Below are 20,412 nucleotides of genomic sequence, written 5' to 3' on the forward strand. Positions count from 1 at the left end.
TCTTCCCTCCTGTTCCAGCATCTCATAGGATCACAACCACTTCACCATTTGCTCAAAATCCACGGTCTGAAACACTCCATTCCTCCCAATATACTCTCACGAATTAAAGGAGTTTTTTTTTCAAACACTACTGTCCATCTCTATAGCTTTAACAGAAAAATGTTTCAGCTCATTAAAGTATCTCCTTATTTTCTCTTCCCCCTATAAAATTCAATTCCTTTCTTCACTGTCTTTGATAGTTTTTGGTTGTTTTTGGATAGTTTTTATGCGTTTTTTCATGTTGATCACTCCCTCTCTCTCTTCCCCTCTCTCTGGGAAAAAAAGGATTAATCTGCAAGTCTCATCCGGGTGGTAAAAGAGTTAAAGTCTTGCTCAAGCTGCAGATGTCCATGGTGTCAGTTTCAGTTCAGTGGCAGAAACTGCAAACTGAGTCAGGCTGGCCAGCCCTGCTTTTCTCCACCCCCAACCCCTCTGCAGCCTTGTTCTGCCTGATGGGGGCGGGGGGGGAGGCTGAGCCAGAGCCTGTCACCTCTTCAGAAACCAAAGAGAGCCAGAAATTCCCGGGTTTACATCTTAAGGTAGGTGTTCACAGGTTGATCTCACTTTTCAATGGTTAAAACCACTGCCGGTTATCAGAAATGGCCAGGTATTGGGAAGGAGAAAAAACTGCCATCAGCCTCCAGCAGTTTCAACTTCCCTAGCTCTCAAAGCCAGCTTGAAAGGTGCTGAACTTAATATATAACATAAACCAGGCCATTTGGGGATACCAGTATCATAAAGTCACCCCAGGATAAATATTCAATGCTTCTGATCTTATTGTATTTTTATTTAGATGCATCTATAAATGCACTTGGCTAAAGGGACTTGACATTTTTTTAATGCCAGAGGCTCAGATAATCATGGCCAAAAAAAGAAATAAAAAACCCCTGCCTCCAATTTTGCACTTGATGCAATTAAGAAATAATCAGTGGACCTGGTAAAGTACAGAGCTACTTCACAATTAAATAAGGTAATTTCTAGTGCAATGCATACTGAGCGAAAACAGCTCAAGAGGAGAATTGTTTTGGTCAAAATTAAATTAATAGATAACACAAGGGATACAAATTGCTATGAAACATTGGATGAACTGCTCATGGTGAGATATGCTGTGTAGTGAAAGGCACAGGAACAGCTTCAGGGGAGCAAACTACAAAAGGGCTGAACTTGATTGCGCATGTATTTAGAAAATGTTTCTTGTATTGGTAACAATCTTGCATTGTCCAGGCTTTTCTGGAGCATAAACTGGTGAGTAAAGCAACATTCTTGCACAGAACTGAATCTTTCTTTCTCAGATACACTGATAGTTTCCTGGAAGTGTGGAAATCACAATACTTCCAAGGTATATGAAAAAGGTAAACAGTGGTGAGAATATATATTTAGTATCACATATTCCTGAAAATCTCACTATGATGAGTCTACATGTCAAATCTTGGGACTCTTTCACCTCTCTATTGCCTCCTTGTGCATTCTATATTATATTTCCAATAGCCTCTACAACAACATAAAGCTGCAAAGGGTTTCGCTGCTTTTGACTCTTCTAATTCCATGCAATCCCTGAATGGGCCTCCCAAGCTAAGGGAATAGGATTTAACTGCAGGTGGGAACATTTGTATGGTTTTCTTCATTTCTCTTTCAATCCATCTCCTGTCCCACAGGTACAGTTGCTTGTGCCACACACCTCTTAGGTGACTGCGGTAAGTCACTTATCTCTTCAAAAAACTGTGTTTTCTTGCTCAAATAGATCTAATTGGGCAAAAAAATAGTGTTTTCTTTCTTAAACATTTGGGCAGAAATTTAGTTTTGCATGTTGCTCAGTCTTGGTGACGAGAAAAGTTGTAATACCTTCCAAAACAAACACAAAACCCCCAAAGTTTTAAGTTTCTCTCCTCAGGCTTTCCCACAGATTTTGGCTACCAGGTCCTGGCAGCAACCCACCCAGAAAAGAAAGGAAGGTTTTTATCCCAACACCTGTGTGAGCAGGCAGAGGAACTATTACAACCCTCAAAGTATGAAACCCTTATGGTACGAAACGTTGACTCCTAGAAAAGAAACCCTGACTCCTAGAAAAGAATGGGTAAATCAAGTAACCCCTTGCCCTGGGTGGCACGAAAATCTCCATGACACAGTCAGATGACTGCTATGAGCCTTACTTAATTGTTATCCATACATAACAGCTAAGTCCTTACCTTAAATCTAGTCCCCTCAGGATGTGCTAAACAGCAAGGAAACCCCGGCTCTGCTCTAGGGAAGCCGTGCTCCTTCAGCGCTCTGGAAAAGACGCTCCTCAAAGTAAGGGGAGCCCCTCCTTGCTGTGAGAGAAGACAGGGCCGCTCCTCGGGATTTTGGAAGCCGCTCCTCGGGGTTCTATGGAAGCTGCCCCTCAGGAGCTCTGGAAGCCGCGGGGGCTCTCCCTCAGGGTTTCCCGCCTTCGCGACGCGCGCGCCTCCCCTGAGGGTGCGCATCCCCCAGCGCAGCGCGCTTCTCCCCTCAGGCCTTCGCCTCTCCATAGGTGCGCTTCCCTCAGTGGCACGCACCTCACCTCTCGAGGGCGTTCCTCCCCTCAGGTGCGCTTCCCCCTCCTCAGGTGTACTCCCTTCAGCGACACAACCCTCCCCTCAGGTGTGGTCCCCCAGGAGTGCTCATTTCCTCTGGTGCGCTGCTCTCAGTGACACGCACTCCCCCCGCCCCAGCTATGCTCCTCTAAGCGACACAACCCTCCTCTCAGGCGTACCTCCTCCTCAGGCGCGCTCCTCCCCTCAGCGACACGCTCGTCACCTCAGGCGCGCGCCCGCCTCAGCGTCGCGCGCCGCCCCTCAAGAGCCCGCCCTTCCCTTGCCCTCGGGCGCTTGCGCCGCCCGCCGGCGGGGGCGGGGCCTCGCTTTCGAACGGCGGCGGCGGCGCTGGGCGGGAACGCGGTGGGAGCGCGGTGGGAGCGCGGGCTCTGCTCCGGCACTGCCCGCCGCTGCTGCTGCCGCAGGAGCCTACGAGGGCTTTGCCCAGGTACCGCAGCCCGGGCGCCCCTTGGCCGGCGGACTTTACTCCGAGGCGGAGGGGGGGTTGCTTCCCGCCCTGCCGGGTGTGGGGAGGGGGAAGCGCTTCCCGCCGTGTCGCGCCTGGTCTGAGGGGGAAGCGCTTCCCGCTCTGCCGGAGTTCCTGGCTGAACCACGGGGAATGTGAGTCGGGCAATGCCGTTTCCCTGCCCTGAGGGATCCCGCAGCCGTCCCGCGGGTTTGCCCAGGGAATGGCTTCCTGCTGCCTTCTGGGCTGGGTTAGCTGTGCTGACGAAAGTGGTTTTGGGGCAAGGCTGAATGTGCCCGCGTTCATGGCCTGTGGTAAAAGTTGATGTAAATGACTGATGGCGGGTGTTTTCTTTTTATTTACTTGTGAGGCGGTTTATTTACTTTGCTTTCTTCAGCTGAGGCGGTGCATCGTCCCTCGGGATGCGGATGGGGGGCAGAACACGCCTGAGGCAGGATGAGGAGGATGCTCCCCAACCCAGCTTTGCCATCACTGACACTGTGCCGCTGTGGCTCCTTAAAATACCACACAGACAGAGCTCTGAACGGTGTATTTTAATTTAGAAATAGCGCGGGGCTTTACTCCTCTAAGGAGATGGCAAAAGACATGGTCTGTGCCCCCTAGCATTGTCAAAAACGTAGCTGACATTGCGACTGAAAGGAACCTCTGGAGGTCCTCTGCCTTCAGCAGGTTGCTTTAGGCCATTTTCAGTCGGGTTGTGAACATCTCCAAGCATTGAGATTGTGCAACCTCTTAGATGGCCTGTTCCAGTCTCTGATCCCCCCCCTTATCTATAAATTAGGGTTATTTTTCATTCCATTCAGGTGACATTTCCTGTATTTCTGTCACCTTAACCTGTCGGTTTGTGTCGCTCAGGTCTGGCTGTACATTTTTAGTCCTTCCCCAATCCCTCTTTTCTCCAGGTTAAACAGTCCAAGCTCCCCCAGGATTTCCTGGCATGAGAGATGCTTTGAGCACTTGGTCACCTTCAGAGCTCTTCCCTGGATTAACTCCAGCATGTCCATGCCTTGCTTGTGCTGGGGACCCAGTGCTCCCAGCTTCAAGGTGTGCTGAGCTGGGATAGGGTCTGGAATAAAAGTGTTAAGATAAGTTATCTGTCCCCTATGCTTCGAGGCTTCACCAACTTTCTGTATTTCAGTTTTAATTTGATCAACCCATAAGAAAGTAGGAGGAGGGCCTCAATAAGGACTGCAAATACAAGTAGGGGGGATTTAGAAGCTGCTGCATGTAGATTGCACTAACAAGAAAAAAAGTTGAATTTATGTACCTGGGGCTGGTTTTGTTTTCAGTTTGTAAAACGCTGATGAAATGTGCTGTGGATCAGTGCCCAAGGTTCTTTTTAGTGTAGTTACTTCTTAGATAAGCGTCTGTTGACTTTCACTCGAGTTGAAGATAAACTTCCATGTACAGCAGCGTGACTTGGATTAAATTATGTGTTTCAGTCTTGTCCAGATTTGGATAATGTTTATTTTTCTCCTGAAAAGTGTTGTTTGCTTTATGAAATGTGATGTACTGAAGAGTTTTTGCTGAATATTGTAAATAAAAGGTCAAGAGTATTTCAACTTCAGAATTAAAATCAACGTTATTTGTACTTGTCACTCATGCTGCTTTTTATCCCTAAGAAAAGAGATTCTGAATAATATTCCTGAAAGAGAAAAAAGACAAGAGTTTTTTCCTTAGTAGCTGATCTGATGGGGAATCCTTCCCACAAGTGTCGAATATTTTTCTTTTCTGACCTTCCTGTTTACTAAATACTTCTTTTCAAGGCTGGAGACTTCCACATCAGGCTACTGCTGCCGGTGGATTTGCAACTGAAAAATGCCAGGTAAGAGAATTTTATGATAGCATTTTCTAAGTGTGATGTAACAAAGTTAATTTTGATAAAAGCAATAATGGATATGAAAATGAGTTATTCTTTTTTTCCCAATATCAGTGTTATTAATTAATTTGCACTGGTTAATTTGCACTGGTTTCATCTTAACCTTGAATCAAAATTGCACGTCATCAGTATTAATAAATGCTGACGATAAGCATCGTCTATATCAAAATATTTTGTTGTTAATTAACTTTGAAACATGTTGTAATTAATTGGTTGTATTTACATACATGAAGAAATGTACTTGGGAAAAAATTATATTTTTATATAATTTATATATATAGATCATTTAGATGTGACCATTTCAGAAACAGAAAATTCAGTGCAAAGTTGTAAATTTAAGCAATTAGGTGAGCAATTTAAGTAATGATGGCTAACAGAGCTTTTAAACTTCATTTTCTGTTTGCTGTTTCTGTGTATTAATTGGTTTGACCCAACTTTTCCTTAAAAGCTTTGTTCTTATTTCTGTTTATCCCAGCAGTCAGTGGGAAGTGGGATGAAAGGGGCTACTCCACACACGTGGGTGAGCCTTTAACTTTGTATTCCATGGTTCTGCCTGGGCCAGCCAGCTCCAAACTGGGAGCAGATGTGGTATTCCACAGCTTTATTACCTTCTAGGTTGGGTGATTAAAACTGCATTACAAAGGTAACTTTGACATTTTCAGGTTATCACTTTTAAATATTAGCAGATTTTATGAAGTCACACTTGCTTGCAAGAATTATGTTGTTGTTGTTTTTGGCACAGAACGGGCTTTTGCAGGTCGATGCTTAATTTTTAATGGGCTTTGACATAGTGACATTTGGAAGTTTTAAGTAACTTTGAACACAAAACTCAAAGCAGTTCTGAAGTATTGTTTCGTTCCTTTGGTTTTTTCCCAAGAAAAGCTGTTGTGTGTAGAAGGCTTTCTGCTGTCTTCTAAAAATCATGTACTGTGAATTTAAAATCTCTACAAAACTCTTGTTTGTCTAGGATAGAGTGCAGCTGGCGTCTGAAGAAGATCCTGCGTGGATGTCGGCACATTTCTAAAGCAGGTATGCAAGTTTAAAACCACTTATTTAAATATGATTATTAAACAGTCTTAAATCTTTCTATATAAGGATTCTGAAAAGCTTGTGCTCGTGCACCTGTTCTAAAAGGGCTGAAGAGTCTCCCTGTCGTTGTAGAGCCAAGATGTTTTTTTTTTAAATGGATGAGGATTTGCAAGTAAACATAATGAGAAATGGATGGAATTCAGTGAATATTTACTTTTATTCAACTTTTATCTTTTATTTTTTTGACATCAGGCTAGAACAATTTTTAATAAATGACTGATGACATTTTTACTGGAATTTTTCTTTACTCTCTCAATTAGAAACAGATTTTGTCTTCTTTTTTTAACGTATTTACTTTTTTACAAGTTGTTCATTCAATGCACAGGGGAGAATTCACATTAGTTTTTAATAGACTCAGTTCATTCTTGGGATCTAAATTACACCTGAGTACCCAAAGGAAGCCTTGGAGTGAGGATACAGCAGCCTTCGAGTCCTAAAGAATGCTTTGATTCCAAGGAGGAACCTTTGCCATGGTGGTGGTTGAGACACTGTATCTCATGGAAGTGGGTTCATAAATACATAAATGAGTGTTGCCAGGGGATGTTTCCTTCTCCATAAAGTTTCCTGGAAGTTTTCTTCTGTATCTGAAAAATGTAAACATGTGGTGTACAATTGGGGTTTTTTATGTTTAGTTTAACAATACCAGAAAAAGAGTTGGGCTGAACCACCAGAAGTTACAATTTGCAGAAAATTAACTAATCCTCTCTTTCCTCCAGAGGCTGCAGAGCTGCCCAGGTCTTGTCAGCTTTATGGTGGAACTGAAAACTGTTTTGGTGAGTGGCAGAATATAATGTGTGGGACATGGGAGGCTCTTAGATCTTTGGGTTTCACTTGCAGTTTTTACAGGTTACTGTTCCATAGATTTATAGCTTTTTTTTTAATAAAAAGAAGTGATTTTGTATACACGCTGTTCATGTAGTAGTTGTATAAATATCCTATTTAAGTGACTGTATTCTTTGGAATTTGGAGTATTACAGAAAACTTAGAATCCCAGCGAGGGATCTCAGTATAGAGATCCTCTTTACAGTGATTTTCTTGGAATTCCTGTTATTGTCTGGATGGTAAAGCAGGCTTGTAATTATACAGTGGGTTATACAGTCAGTGGGTTGCTGAGGGTGCTTTCACCTGTGTAACAATTTGACAAATACATGCAGGAAGGTTTTTTTTTCCCCCTAATATTTCAGAGGTTGCTGTTTATTCTTCTTTTAGAAGATTTCCAGGTCTGGAGTTGAAGAGTAGCAAACCCTTTAATAAACATGAAACTGGGACTTCTTATCTAATAGTGAAACATTATTCTATGAACATTCTTGCTGATGAATACTTCATCCAACCTACTTTATTTCAGGAATAAAACAGAGGAAGTATTCAAAACTGCAGCAGCAGTTCCTCCTGGCATTACACTGCTGCTCTGCTCTGCTTTGCTTGGAATGGGCCTGAATAAGAATGTCTGTTTTGGAATATTTTACAATAGTTATTCCAATCTATTTGCTTACTTACACAAGCACGCAGAAAATGAGAATGCAGTGAAAGTATAATCCATTCCAAATGGCAAAATAGCGATCCCCAGTTACTGCAGAATGAAAACACTGATGATGGTGTGGGAGAACTGGGCAGAAATGATTGTTAAACTTGTCTTATAAATTATGTTTTCATTTAAATTTATTTTACATTATTAATAATTTTATTCTAAATGTCATAAATGTCTGTGTTCTGTAAGCATAATTTTAACTTAAATGCACTTTTAGAGAACAAGTAGCACAACACAACTGAAACACATGGTTAGGGCTTATTTTTCGCAGTATTGTTAACTTTTCAATAAAAACTTCTTTTTGAGACATCACTACATTCTTGATGAGTGTCTGTACCAAAACTTACTCTAAGGGATCCTGTGATGTTGAAACTGAGAAACTGATTTCGGTTTTTCATTGCTATATTAAGTTTATATATATATATATATATATATATATATATATATAAGATATGGGAAATATCATAGATGTGTTGTCTTTTGTGGCAGCAGAGCCAAGGAGACAGCTGTGGGCTTAATAGAACCTTATTTTGAAGTGTTCTTTCAGTCAAGATGATTGACTTCAAATTTATTAGCTGAAAAAGAGGCACATTTGATATTTGCATCTGAAGACTCCATTGTCAACATCTGTGGGGTTTTTTTTAAGTTGCAGATGTTTTCATTACCAGTATCTGAAGTAATTTATCAAACAGCTTCTTTATCTGCTTTAGCTGGAGGCTATAACAAAACAAATGCAGTGTACAGTTAATTTTACATAAGCTTAATATTTCTGAATTAATTGCAAAAATATTGAAATTGCCCTTAACGATGTTTTTAATGTTCTTTTAAACAGGAAATTGCTTTAAAAAACACACAAGACCTGCACATCTCACGGCCTCCAGAATACTACTCCTGTCTTGTCAGAGATCTAGAAATACTGGGCTGGAATAGGTATGATTATTTTAGTTCTTAACAAACATCATCTTTAGAAATCTATTCCTCTTTTATATTTGTGAGTTGAACGTATCAGATGTGCTTGTTCTGTTCATTTACTCTATTCAGAAACTGATTTTGCTTTGTTTTTAAATTAAAAACACCCAACAAACCTGTATCAACTGAAGGGATATTTTCTGTTTCAAATAACTAAGCTGAAAGGTGATACTCTACTAAGAAATCGCTTCTTCTTTGACCTAGAAACTACTGGTGTATTTAACATATTTAATGTTAATATTAGTAGTTCTCTTTTTCCCTATTTTGTACAGCTAGTTGTGACTATTGCTGTAGATCATGGTTGACCGTCATGTACCTTTATGTTTGAATAAAAACATTTCATACATTTTTTAGAATTAGAATAATAACTTTTTAAGAACCTGCTTTTAAGAACACAAGGATCTTCTTAGAGGAATTTATTATTTATTCCACAGAAAGGTAAATCCACCAAAAAAATTCATGAGTGGAGGGGAGAATATGAAAAACTCAACCCAAAACTTTAACAAGTGTATATTGTGCTAAATGAAATAAAGAAGCCTTAGGTGTAAGAACAGTTTTGAGTTTTCCCATCTGATTTCTATATAGATAAACAAGATGTGACTAACATTAAGTGGGAAGTTGCTTTGAGGGCCCACTTTTATTTAAAGATGTAAAACACCCTTGTGAAATCAGCTGAAGATTGTGTCGGCGATTGCCATTGTTAATATGTAATTGTGTCGTATTCTATTTAAATTTCACAGACTCAAATCTGAGAATATCAGGTAAAATTTCTTAAACACACGGGAAATAAATTTTCAGTTATGTTTGTTCTCCCAAAATGGATGAAAAACAAAAACACCAACCAAAAAAACGAACAAACAAAAAAACTCAAACCCAAAAAAACCAAAATCTTGAAGAAAGGTTGGAGAAGTCAGTGATTAATCAAAGGACTACGCTGCACATGGGGAATCACATCGGGTTTACTCCGACTTGGAAGCAGGATGACCTGGACAGGCAATGTGAAGTCCATTAGCAAGTCACACCTTTGATTTCGGAGTGCTTTTAACACTAAAGTGACTCTCTAAGAGACCCTCTTAACTGAGACTGATTGTGAGTTGTAAGTGATGCTTTATTTGCTTGGCAGTTACAGAACATCCTGCAATGATCTTTCAGCAGAACTGCCTGTGTTTGGTGCTGGTAGTGAGGAGCAATCACTGCTCACACCTTGAGCTTTAGTTAAGGATTTTTTTTAGGAAAAACCCTTGCTTGTTCTGTACCCCAGATTTACTCATTCCTAGCAAGTTTTGGGTCATGCTGAAAGCTGACTGCACCCAAACCCACCTGAAAAATTGGAAGTCATTGGCTCTTCTAATACTTCCCCTTAATGAAACTGGTTGAGGCAGTGACAATTTGCCTGGGAAGGCAAATTATCAACTATAAAACACCTTTAGGACTCTTATCACCCTTATGGGGATTCATAAAGGTTGCCAATATCTCTTAAGTCCATGTTGTCTCAAATCTCAAAGCTCTTTTGCTTGATACATTGCCATTAATTTCATATGAAATATCTTCTCCTCTTGCCTCCTCCATTTCCAGGGAATCCTGCCTGGTCCTATGCTCTCAGTCATTCGTCTGTCATGCTGGACTTCAGAGATTTACCTGAGGCTTTCCATCTTTATGCTGATTCCTTTTATTCCTTTTTTTGTATTTTTCTTTTTTTTTTTCCCTCTGATAAAGTGATGGAGCCTAGAGAGGTATTGAAGTCTTTTTAAGTGAAATATCACTTATGTACACAATTCTGTATGTGTTTATACAAAAAGTGTGACTTTAAGCTGAAAGAATCCAGCCTTTTCTTATAAATCAAGATTGAAGTGGTCCAAACAAGATGAATGTCAGAACAGGTAAAATCCCTGACACCTCAGCAGCATTCTTTGAATTTTTCTGTTTTCTTTTGCTGTGGATCTTTGGAGCAGAGTGCTGCAGGCTCCAGTTGTGCTTTGGTGTGGACACTGCTGCATTTTTCACTGCTCTATCTGTGCTGGGCCTTAGCTGCTGGTTCAGGAAGCAGTAGATGGAAGGGGTATAGAGGCAGTTTCTCAGCTTTATAAAACTGGTACACTTTCGAGGTAAAGTTGGAACGAAGCAGGATAAATGATTTTTCTCCCCCAGTTAGAGAAAGAATCCTCTAATTCTTTCTAAGTATATCAAGTTCACCTGGTTCCAGTTGAATGACACTTTTATCAAGACTTGTCTTTTTTTCAGCTGTTGTGGAGAAATAGTCCAAGAAATCTGCAGGTCTCTTTAATATTGCATTAATCAGCATTAAACATGAAATTATCTCTGATGTGCTCAGATAGGGAAAGCCGATCGGAAGATCTCGCGATGTACGGGAAGATAGGGCCCCTCTTTCTCCAAAGTTCTATAACCCAATAATGTCACGGTGATGACGTCATCGTAACTCGGTCATATAAAACCTTGCACACCGGAAATAAACGCTCTTCACCGTCCACCACATTGGTGTTCGCGTGTGATTAGCCCGACAGGCCTCTAAGTTTAGCCGTTGTGTCACTCACGAACCGGGTCGCTACGCCTCATCTGAGGCAACATAGTGGTGCCGAAACTGGGGACCGCTCCCCGACACACGGGTTTGAGCGGTCGGATTTCGGGAGTCTCGCCGGACGCTGAGGGACGGCTGGAGCAGCAGGACCGACTCCAGCAGGGAGGACGCTCCCGTACCGCCAAGATGCAGTCGCTCAGCAGGGTAATTTCACAGCTACATATGCAGTGGCGTATAGACTTCAAATCAAAGGATTTTGAATGCATGGTTGTCAGATTACTAGAATTATGTGTTATCGATGATCCCGTAGATATATTACGCCCAGATTGCTGGGTTAGGTGTACTAAGGTGCTCACGGATGACGTGTTGTGCTTCAAGTCTAGCAAGTGCCTTAAAAGCTGGGCAAGAGTTACACAAGCGCTACGGAAAGCGCTTCAAGAGCAGGAAACTTGGAAGGCAGCTCAAAGCTGTTTTAAGGTTACACCACGGGTGGGGGTTGGAGCTGCTACTCAGACCACATTTATTGACTGCCCCACCGATTCTAACTGGCCATCCAATGATGACGGGCGACCCAAGTTGCCATCCCGCCTGCCCGGCTCTAATGCAGGTTTGGCCGCGGAACATACTTTGCCGCCGGGGGGTACGAATACCACTGAGCCGCGGGGCGCGCCCGACACCGCGGGCCCTGGAGATGTCAGGGAAAGGCCTCCACCATACACGCCGCGAAATGGCACCAGGGAGAGGAGCGAGGTCTTCAGAGCGAAGATGGCGGCAGGAGAGTCGAAGTCAGTGCTGTTCGTGTGCCTGGGAAACATCTGTCGCTCTCCAATAGCTGAAGCAGTTTTCAGAAAACTCGTAACTGATGAGAAGCTTGAACATAAGTGGAGGACAGACAGTGCAGCAACATCTGCCTATGAAATAGGAAGCCCTCCTGACTATCGAGGACAGAACTGCATGAAGAAGCATGGCATTACCATGAACCATATTGCCAGGCAGATTACTAAAGAGGATTTCCAGACCTTTGATCATATACTTTGTATGGATGAGAGCAATCTAAGAGATTTGAACAGGAAAAGTAACCAAGTTAAAGACTGCAAGGCCAAAATTCAGCTACTTGGAACTTACGATCCACGGAAACCACTTATTGTTGAAGATCTAAAGGTTCCTGGTTCGATCCCGAGTTTCAACAGAGCTACAGCAAAGACTTGAACAGCGTAGCCAACACTGCTCAGCAGAACTGGTTTAGTTCAATGTTCGGCCAATCCCCATGGATTATTACCCTTATTTCCACGTTAGCAGGACCAGTTATCGTTGTGGTGTTCATACCTATATTTGGTCCTTGTCTCCTTAATAAGTTAGCCCAGTTTTATAAAAACCCGTTTGGATAAGATTGACATTTTATATTTAGAACAGAGACAGTTAACCTGAGTTTGCCATGACAGTTTGTACTAATACACCGCGGTTACGTTTAATGTTCATTACTAACCAGTTCACGGTTTGTTGTTAATTACATAAGTCATTCAGTTATAAAGTTCTGTTCATGGAGAGGGGAGAAGATGATGTGGTTAGATAGGGAAAGCCGATCGGAAGATCTCGCGATGTACGGGAAGATAGGGCCCTCTTTCTCCAAAGTTCTATAACCCATAATGTCACGGTGATGATGTCATCGTAACTCAGTCATATAAAACCTTGCACACCGGAAATAAATGCTCTTCACCGTCCACCACATTGGTGTTCGCGCGTGATTAGCCCGACAGGCCTCTAAGTTTAGCCGTTGTGTCACTCACGAACCAGGTCGCTACACCTCATCTGAGGCAACAATCTCTCCCTTCTTACTACCACTACTGCTTTTTCCATCTGTATTTTTAAGTTTCCTCCTATTGAGCTTATTTATGCAGATAATTTTCTTCTTTTCACTTCCTTCCTAGGGATGTGCAACCCTTTAGTGTGCATCTACTTTTTCTTCCCCAAACCTCTACAACTCCATTGCCAGTTTCACTTGAGAGAACCCTGTGCCTTTTTCTACTATGTAGCGGTTTAAAAAAATAAATGTTGCTTAGGCCTGCAAGCAGATGATCTCTCTGAACTCTGTTACACGTTTTCATCAGTCTGGGTGATAAGTTGTGCAATTATCTTGAACTGCTTTTTATCTTTACACAGGAATGAGATAGTAAAAATGCCAAAATATCCACATGCCCAGTTTACTTCTAAATACATGGAGAGGTTTGAACCTTTTTGGCAGTTGTTGAAGCTACTAAGCAGAATCCACCTTTAGAGAACAATATATTTTACAATTGTATCCATCTTCAGTGTCGTGGGAGGCACAAACCAGTCACATCTAAAGCAAAGATTCAGAAGTTTTAAAACTCATTCACATTTAGTATGTACTTTCTGCTTGTTAGGGTGCATGAATACAGTGTAAAACTGACATGAAATGAAGGCAAATCATCATAAATAACTCATTTTGTACCTGCTTGGGTACTCTTTTCTGCAGAAAATTGTTTTCAGAATATGAACCAATATGCACTGAATTTCCCACAATAATAGTATTGATAATAAAAGAGAACTTAATTGAAGAGAAAAGCAAATCAAGAGCATGAAAGTCTCATGGAGCATGAAACTGCAGACATGGATCAAAGATTTGAGAGGAAGTTTAATGTGTACATAAGTAGAGGCTGTGCATATGTGTACATAATTAGAGGAACGTGCTGTGTGTGTCAAAGGTTCCGGTGATGGAAAACTGAAACACGGTGCTCACTGACCACAGCATGAGCCCTGACACACGCTGTAAATAACCCAGAGATCTATGACTGCATTAGGCACTAGGCTGGTGTATTAACAGCAGTAAATCTGCAGCAGCAGAAATGCTTGGCATATAGGATTCCCTCTGATTAATATTTGTAACAGACTAATAAGAGTATTGCAGACCTTTCAATCTGCACTTCTTGCAGGGCTCTGAGAGTTTTCTTCTCTATTCCAGAGTGGCCTATGTGGACACTGGGCTGACCACAGTCAAGTTAAAAGCTGAAGACTTGTGGTTGACAGCATCTCATCACTCTCAAGTTAAATGCAAAGGTAAATTGATGTGGGACAAAATACCTCGAGGCTGCCTTGAAATAAATCCATTTTTCCTAATTCATTAGGATTTTAGAGGATCGGTTTGTTTGCTGGTGTGTCTGTTCTGAAAGGTGATAGGTCGGTTATATTTTCCTTATCTGAGGGTTTTCAGACTAACTGTATTTAAAATTAATATTGGATTATGGTTATCTGTAAGATGCAATAGTGCATCACATGAAAAAAACTTTGATATTGCACTAATTTTACTGGATTGCAGACAAAGCCATCTGGGAGACTTTCCTTCATTATCACTCCATCCAGAGACTGTGCGTAGAACAAGAATTAGAGGATGTTGGGTTGGTTATTAACAAGTCTTGCTGTTAAAGTCAGAGATGTAAAGATTTATGAAAAACTGAAGTCAGACAGAAAAATTATTTCTTTTTAGTCTAAATAAATGTCTCATTTTGACAGTACTTGCAAATCAAACCCCTGGCATTTGCAGAAAGAGAACAATTTTAATTCTTCCTGATACTTATCACTGAACTCAAGTTGCAATGTTTCTTCATAGACTGTCTCATTTCAAGGCATAAATCTCTCATCAGAGACTGCGAATATCCAGGCTGTGTGGTGACAATTGCTTGGCAATAACTGTTGTCCTCAGAAAATCAGTCCAGGGGAAAAAGGGATCTTAAAGTGTCTGGGTGTTGTTGTTTGGGACTATCTGTGGCCCATCATCTTGAGTTATAATCTTGAAAGCATGAGGAGGGGGCACAGTATTGTAGGATTAAACCACACCTTCACAGGCATCCTGTTCTTCTAGAAACCAGGAGTTTTTCAGTCTTGCATAACATGAACAAGCTTCCCCTTTGAAAGGGGAAAAGGAGGGGAAGAAACACTGTTAGGGAATGAGTGTTGCTCAAGTGGATTTTTAAAAAGAGTAAAACTGTTCTACATCCAGAGTAATGAGTGCATAATTAATTTGCTAGTCAGTCCATTATTAAATACACTGATGGAAAAAATCCATCAGGAAGTACAATTATGGTCTATTTAATGTGCAAGGAGAGGAACCGGGCTGTGTTGTTTATAAGGGATAAATACAACGCTTTATGTGACACTAGAAATTACGTGCAGCCTGTTGCCCTAAGGCTTTCTTGCTCTTAGGACAACAGAAGTAAAGTATTTTTCCTGTTTAAAAGTATAAAAATGCAGGAAAAACTCACAGTGCAATATTCTTTTTTCCCAAGCAGCTGTCACAGTCAAACGCTGACACTTGTGCATTGGCTGGTTCTGTTCAGCCTTAACTTAGCACTGTCCTGAGAGAATGGAGGTTCTCGTTTTCTGTCCTTGTACAAACTTGTGGGGGTTTTTTGATCGTAATAAAATAGCTGAATATTCTTAATAGCAGAAGAAAGCACCATCTAACAACTAAAGATGTATGTAATAAAAAGATTAGATTATCAGACTTGTCTGTTTTAATAAGTAATCGTCTTTTTTTTTTTTTGCTTCTTTTTTTTTTCATTTTGTTTTCAAGTGTTTTCGATGAGGAAGGATCAATTACCTGTCCTTTTGAAACCATGTCTGGCATTTAAACTTGCCAGACAAAATTTGTGTGTGAAACATTGTTTTGGTGGCGTGGGGATTTGATTTGCCTTTGTACTCACAGACACTGCATTTGAGAAGACTTGGCTGAAGTATTTTTTGGGAAGGCATTTCTTTTGATAACATACTTTAATAAAAGTGTGTTTATTTTTGTTATGCTCTTTCTTTGATTAAGATCAGTGTAGGAGCATTTCAGACCCCAAGGCTTCCAATAGGCCGCCGCAAGGATTTGCCTGTTGTGTAATAATTAAGACACTTTGGTAATTATCTGAATGATCTGGCAAAGGGTATGAAAATGCTTTCTCTAGATGAAGTTAGCTGCATGCTCAGAAAACCAATATAAATATTGTATTCAATAATTGTTTAAATTGTCCTAAAGAATGATAGGATGATTTCTGACACACACATTTGTAACTGTAATAAGCTAAGGTGTTATCAAACTTTTTATGGCTGGTTTTTGTTTTTTTTTTTAATACAGCCTTTTAAAAATTTTTCACATTGTTCTCTCTTAATTTGGCTTAAGGGTTTGTTTTAATTTTGGTTCTATGTTCACTCGTCTCTTTCTAAATAGTTAAGTAGTCTAGATTGCTTTCAGTTTTAAAAAACAAAACATTTCCAATCAGAACAAATAGTTTAGCTTAAATAAAAATTAGTTACTGATTAATTAATTGACTGTTTGATTTTTAAACTTTTCTATCCAGTATGGGTAATTGAGGAGAAATTTGTAAAAATATTTCATGCTTTGTCTTAAGGTTTCTTTAATGTGCCTTTGTGACCACTGAACATGGAAAACTGTGAGTCTGCTGCCTTTACTAAATACTGATATTGTTGTGGTAAAGTTGTTAGAATGTTGTTAAGTTAGTTGTTGTTAGCAGTTGATAGCTTAAAATATATCTTTTCCCCTCTTTTAGTTGTGATTCCCCCCTGCCCCCCCTCCGCTTCTCATTCTCGTGTTGTTTACCTGAAGTCAGGTTACCATGGTTACTGAAGTTTTTCTCCTCAGCTCCACTGCCAGAGGCCAGATAGAGTAAAGATAAGACCCTGCTGGCATTTCCAGCTGCTTGAAGTTTCGGCAGCCCGGGCAAGCGCGGGGGTGACAGCAGAAAGACCCTTCTTTCCAACCCGGGAGTTTGTAACTCTGTTTTTCCTGTCCCAGAATGCCTCTGAGCTATGGAAGCTTGGAGGGTGTGCTTACCTTCCATTTCTTTCCCCCCTGAGTTGCCAGGAAACAAGCCATCCCTCCCCTGTCTCCCCCTCTGCCCCTCTGTGGAAGATACTCCTACACCTTTGTGGGCATTTGAAGAAGTTGGTGTCTGTTATTTCTTACCTTGGTGTGGGTAACCTTGATTTGTAGAAAGTTTGTAAGATGTACTTACTGAGAAAAATAATTGGTTCTCTTTCTGATGTTCCCTCCCTCTGAGAATCCCTGTTAAAAGAGACCCCCCAACCCCAAATCTTTTGTCTTTCGCCCTTTGGATTCCCCTTCACAGAAATAAACTGTGGAATGTAATCCAGGGAGAGAGTCCCCCCCTGATTTCTTTTCTCGCTTTATCGACTCGAATTCCTGAAGAAAATCAGTGAACCCCACAAACATCTGCTGGCTCAAAACCGGAGTGAGGAGAAACCTCCTCACTGAGCTAGCCGGGCCACTCTCGGGAGGTTTGAGTCATGATATATAAAACATTTGCATGTAGCTTTCTTCTTTAAATGACGATTAACATTCATAAGTATTCCTGAAAATGTTTTGCAAACTGTTTCCTCTCAGAGCCAAGTTCTAAAAATCCTTTTAATGCTTGTATTTTGTTATCAAATTTGGAAGCTGAGTATGTCTGACTTTAAATTGCTAAGAAAAATAATAACCCAAACAGTATTTTCTTTCCCTCCCTCAGTATCCTACAGAAGCACCAGATTGCCTTGTGGGTTTTCCTGTTCCATTTGCTGTTTCCTGGATGCCACAGGTAACTACTTGTCCTGGTTTAGGGCAAATCTGGGAGAAAACCTCCAATGGGGCCCCCCCAGGAATCAAACCCACGTGGCCCCTTTCTCCCAGCCCGCAACCGGTTCGGGAAGAGATTTCTCTGAGAGAAGTGGAAAAAACCTGTTTATTTAACAGGCAAAGCACTACCCAGCACAAGAATGAACGACATCAAATTACAAAACCTCTCGCCGCTCTGAAGAGATGACAAAATTCAGAGGGTCTCTTTCCTGTGGGTGTTCGCTCTGTTATCAGTCTTTCTGGTGCTGGAAAATGCTGCTGCCCAGGCTGGGCTCCCGGTAGTCCACGGGTGCAACACGTCTCACAGTCATGGATGACCTGAGAAATGCTGTCCATGGTTAGATCCACCCCTCGGTCTCGTGCCCACTTATAGGTGGCATCTCTACCCTGATGACCTGAGGCATCATGAGCCCATCGGGATAGGAGCAACTCTCCCTTATGTTCCCAATCCAAATCTATCTTTGACACTTTACAGAAGAAATGCATTTAAGATATGCTTCTACCACCCCAGGCCTTGGGAAAATGAAGGTCAAAGCACGTGCAGCTCCCTTTACGGGTCAGTACAGTACTGTGTGATCCATCACTCTGCTCCAGGGGCCTGGAACAGAGACAATGAGCTTCCACCACAATAAAGAGCCAAGCAACAGGGGGAAAAAAAGGGGAGGATTCAGTGGGGGCTGATTGCAGATGAGGAAGAGAGTGATGAACCGACTTGATCCAAGTCAGGTATTTACAACTCTGCACTGCTGCCCTGGAATGGAGGAGGCCCTTCCTCTGGGGGACAGGTTCAGAAGAACCATCCTGGAAGACTGAACCTGAGTTCAGCTGCTCCAGGAAGGAAGCCCTGGGGAAAAGGTTCCCTTATGGAGGCGGAAAGCTGATTGAATGAGAGGTGCTCAGCTCCAAGCCAGGCTGCTGGGTGGCCGCGGTGACACTGCTGCAGCCTTCCTGTGGGACTGGGGAATGAAAGCCTCCTGTCATGGCACGATCAGGAATGCACTGAGCTACTGGGAATGATGGAAGAGAAATCAGGGTGGAATTGGCCCAGGTCCTCAGACTTTAGTCCGACAAAATCGTTCCCATGTGCTGTGATGCCACCAGCTGCTCCAGAGAGCTGGAACGAGCAGCTGCCAGGACCTTCCCAAGACACCTGCCCCAGCAGCTGGGTACTGTGGGCTCCGACAGACACCGGTACTTGTTCAAAAGGGGACAACATTCCTCTCACATGAAGTTTTGCTTAAAGGCAATACAAAAACAACACTCTGAAAGCCAACTGCCAGGACTGGCTGTGAAGTTCACTGAGACTCTGATTGATTGGTGCGGTTAGATGGGACAAAGGGAGAGAAAAATACACCTCCTTGCTGAGAGAGGTGGACAATCACTGACCCACCACCTACCCCAAGCCCTAGGCAGAGGAATCTCAGTGATGGCAGGCAGCTCTGTCTCTTGGGTAGAAGAGAAGCAGTTTGAGAGCAGAAAGGTACAAGAAATCTAAGAGAATCATCTGAAAGCAGATTTGTCCCACAGCAGGGCCAGGGGAGGGTATGAGCCTTGGAGCTTTTCGGCTTAGGCAGCAATTTCTGTCACAGTGGTAACCAACTTCTGACCATTCCACACTGTCTTGAACTGTTCTGGGACAGGAAATTCAGTAAAGTCCCCTGCCTCGGTGCGATGAGGATGAGGATGTTCATCTCCAAGGACTTGGCACTGACGATCTCGCTGTCAAGGGAGCTCTTGCTCGGGTAAATGTGGCATACATCTGTCTTGTTGATGGAAATCGTTGGCACTTACCCATGACCTGAACTTTAACATCCCTGTTGATGATCTCTACAATGCCCACCATGTCATCAAACACCAAAGCCAGCTTCTTGCAGTCATCGAGGGTGAAGGAGTTGATCTTGCCTTTGATTTGGAGTGTACCGTTTGTGCACTTGAAAACATATGCTACCTGCTTCAACTCTGCGTCACTGGTGACCAGGTTAGTGGCATTCTCCTGGTTTTCCACTCTCTCATGCCACGTGCTGGGCACCAATAAAAGTATTTGTCCTGGTTTAGGGCAAATTTGGGAGAAAACCTCCAAAGGGCCCCTGCCCTGGGAATCAAACCCACGTGGCCCCTTTCTCCCACCCCGCAACCGGTTCGGGAAGAGATTTCTCTGAGAGAAGTGGAAAAAACCTGTTTATTTCACAGGCACAGCACTACCCAGCACAACAATGAACAATATCAAATTACAAAACCTCTCGCCGCTCTGAAGAGATGACAAACTTCAGAGGGTCTCTCCTGTGGGTGTTCGCTCTGTTATCAGTCCCTCTGGTGCTGGAAAATGCCACTGCCCAGGCTGGGCTCCCGGTAGTCCACAGGTGCAAGCTCCCGGTGCTCCCCCGAGTCCCCAGTCCAGAACAGGTTCGATTTGTTTCAAGGAAAAGGGAAAGAAAACAGTCCAGGAAGACCTCTCTGCTCCGGCTAGTTGGAAAGCCAAGGCGATCTATGTCTTGTTGTCTGTCTGTGCTGTAGTCAAAACTCCCGATGCAGGGGTGGAGCAAGTACAGTCTCTGATAACAGACTCGGTGCTTCTTCTCCACTCACTTTTACTCTTAGATGAAGTTTTAAGGATACAAAACCTATTTCTGGGCTAGGTGGACAAATGGGGATACAATTTAACATCACACTCACCCCAGGAC

General features: G+C 42.3%; 1 protein-coding gene and 1 long non-coding RNA gene across 7 annotated transcripts; one reads left to right on the forward strand and one right to left on the reverse strand.

Moving 5' to 3' along the window:
• Positions 1 to 524: 524 nt before the first annotated feature.
• On the forward strand, positions 525 to 19,942 carry LOC107199175. Of its 6 annotated transcripts, XR_002001281.1 has the most exons (9): positions 2,935 to 3,039; positions 4,845 to 4,903; positions 5,925 to 5,986; positions 6,763 to 6,819; positions 8,407 to 8,504; positions 14,060 to 14,154; positions 16,488 to 16,529; positions 17,625 to 17,693; positions 19,922 to 19,942. XR_002001281.1 is itself a non-coding variant. In XM_019005496.2 (6 exons), the coding sequence occupies exon 6, from the start codon at positions 11,266 to 11,268 to the stop codon at positions 12,286 to 12,288; it is 1,023 nt and encodes a 340-aa protein (XP_018861041.1). In that variant the 5' UTR covers positions 525 to 578; positions 4,845 to 4,903; positions 5,925 to 5,986; positions 6,763 to 6,819; positions 8,407 to 8,504; positions 10,119 to 11,265; the 3' UTR covers positions 12,289 to 12,805. The 6 variants fall into 6 exon arrangements, 5 of the variants coding, with proteins under 5 accessions (XP_018861041.1, XP_033367585.1, XP_015472001.1 ...); XM_019005496.2 differs by lacking the exons at positions 2,935 to 3,039; positions 14,060 to 14,154; positions 16,488 to 16,529; positions 17,625 to 17,693; positions 19,922 to 19,942 and adding exons at positions 525 to 578; positions 10,119 to 12,805; XM_033511694.1 differs by lacking the exons at positions 14,060 to 14,154; positions 16,488 to 16,529; positions 17,625 to 17,693; positions 19,922 to 19,942 and adding an exon at positions 8,978 to 12,805.
• Positions 985 to 2,842, reverse strand: LOC109022427. The gene is made up of 2 exons (XR_004495711.1): positions 2,771 to 2,842; positions 985 to 2,307 (listed from the first exon to the last, which is right to left on the reverse strand). It is a non-coding gene; the product is annotated as an uncharacterized LOC109022427 (long non-coding RNA).
• Positions 19,943 to 20,412: the final 470 nt, after the last annotated feature.

This window comes from Parus major, unplaced genomic scaffold (genome assembly GCF_001522545.3).
Source record: "Parus major isolate Abel unplaced genomic scaffold, Parus_major1.1 Scaffold478, whole genome shotgun sequence".
In the NCBI taxonomy this organism is placed as follows: Eukaryota; Metazoa; Chordata; class Aves; order Passeriformes; family Paridae; genus Parus; species Parus major.